The sequence below is a fragment of the Pediculus humanus genome, genomic scaffold, assembly GCF_000006295.1.
Source record: "Pediculus humanus corporis 1103172107455 genomic scaffold, whole genome shotgun sequence".
NCBI lineage: Eukaryota > Metazoa > Arthropoda > Insecta > Psocodea > Pediculidae > Pediculus > Pediculus humanus.
In genome coordinates, this window is record NW_002987075.1 from 247,323 (window position 1) to 248,415 (window position 1,093).

At 34.4% G+C, this 1,093-nt stretch overlaps 1 protein-coding gene across 1 annotated transcript; it reads right to left on the reverse strand.

Annotated features, from left to right (window-relative positions):
* On the reverse strand, nt 1–1,078 carry Phum_PHUM105440 (mitogen-activated protein kinase ERK-A, putative; the record flags this gene model as incomplete). The annotated part of the gene is made up of 5 exons (XM_002423989.1): nt 1–108; nt 180–272; nt 370–546; nt 635–821; nt 906–1,078. 5 exons carry the CDS (start codon nt 1,076–1,078, stop codon nt 1–3), a joined length of 738 nt encoding a protein of 245 aa, XP_002424034.1.
* Nucleotides 1,079–1,093: the final 15 nt, after the last annotated feature.

The window sequence follows — 1,093 nt, forward strand, 5'->3', positions numbered from 1 at the left end:
TCACCTCGATTGAAATGAAACTCTTTCCATAACGCATGATGCTGATAATCGAGCTTCGGCATCGTGATCCCAACATTCTTCCATTGTATCGCACAAAGCACATAAACCCTAATACATAAATAAATTTCATTTATTTATAATTTTATTTTAAAATGTTATTATAAATAAATAAAAATTACCGGATGTTGTCGCCAGGTTTCACGTAAAATTGGACGTTGCTTTTTATTTACAACACATTCTTGCATATCTTCCAAACTAGGATGTTGGCCAACCTAAAATAAATTTTTTTTTGTCAAATTATGATAACAAATCGATTATATGGTAATGCTTGAACTGTTCGTCAATTTTTCATTTAAAAAAGAAAATTACCTCTTCTTCGAAAGGAAGCATATATTCCGAAATCGGTCCATCCTGAGCAGTACACCTGCTAACCAATTCCCAAAGAACGAGACCACATGCGTACATATCGATGCGAAGAAAAGCATCGCGAGAAAAATTTATGGCTCCCTCGAGTACTTCCGGAGCCATGTAGCGTCTAGTTCCTACCTATATAAAATCCGTAAAAAAATTTTCGTATTCGTATTACATCGAATTTTTTTTGTCGAGTCGGTGAGTTCGTGAAAATATTACGTACCTGTCCGTGAGTATCTCCGCAAGGTTTATTAGGTTGAAACATCAAAGCTAAACCAAAGTCAGCAATACATGCACTCATGTCGGATTTGAGCAAAACATTTTTTGACTTGAAATCTCTGTGTGCAATTGCCGGTTTAAACCCTTCTCCTTTGCTTCCCACGACTTCGTCATGTAAAAACATTAAACCCCTAAAAAATAAATTAAATTTTAATGAAGTGAATCGTTAAAGAATAATAAATATTATTTATTACAATATTTTTACGTAAACGTACCGAGCTATGGATTCAGCAATTTTACACAATTCTGCCCATGTAATAATATTAGCTTTGAGGTAGTCGCATAAAGAACCCTTTTCGTGAAAGGCTGTTACTAGCCAAAATTCTGCTTGTAAATTATCTCCTCTTTTCTCAACTCCGATGAATTGCAAAATGTCGGGATTATTCATGTGCGGTAATTTAAA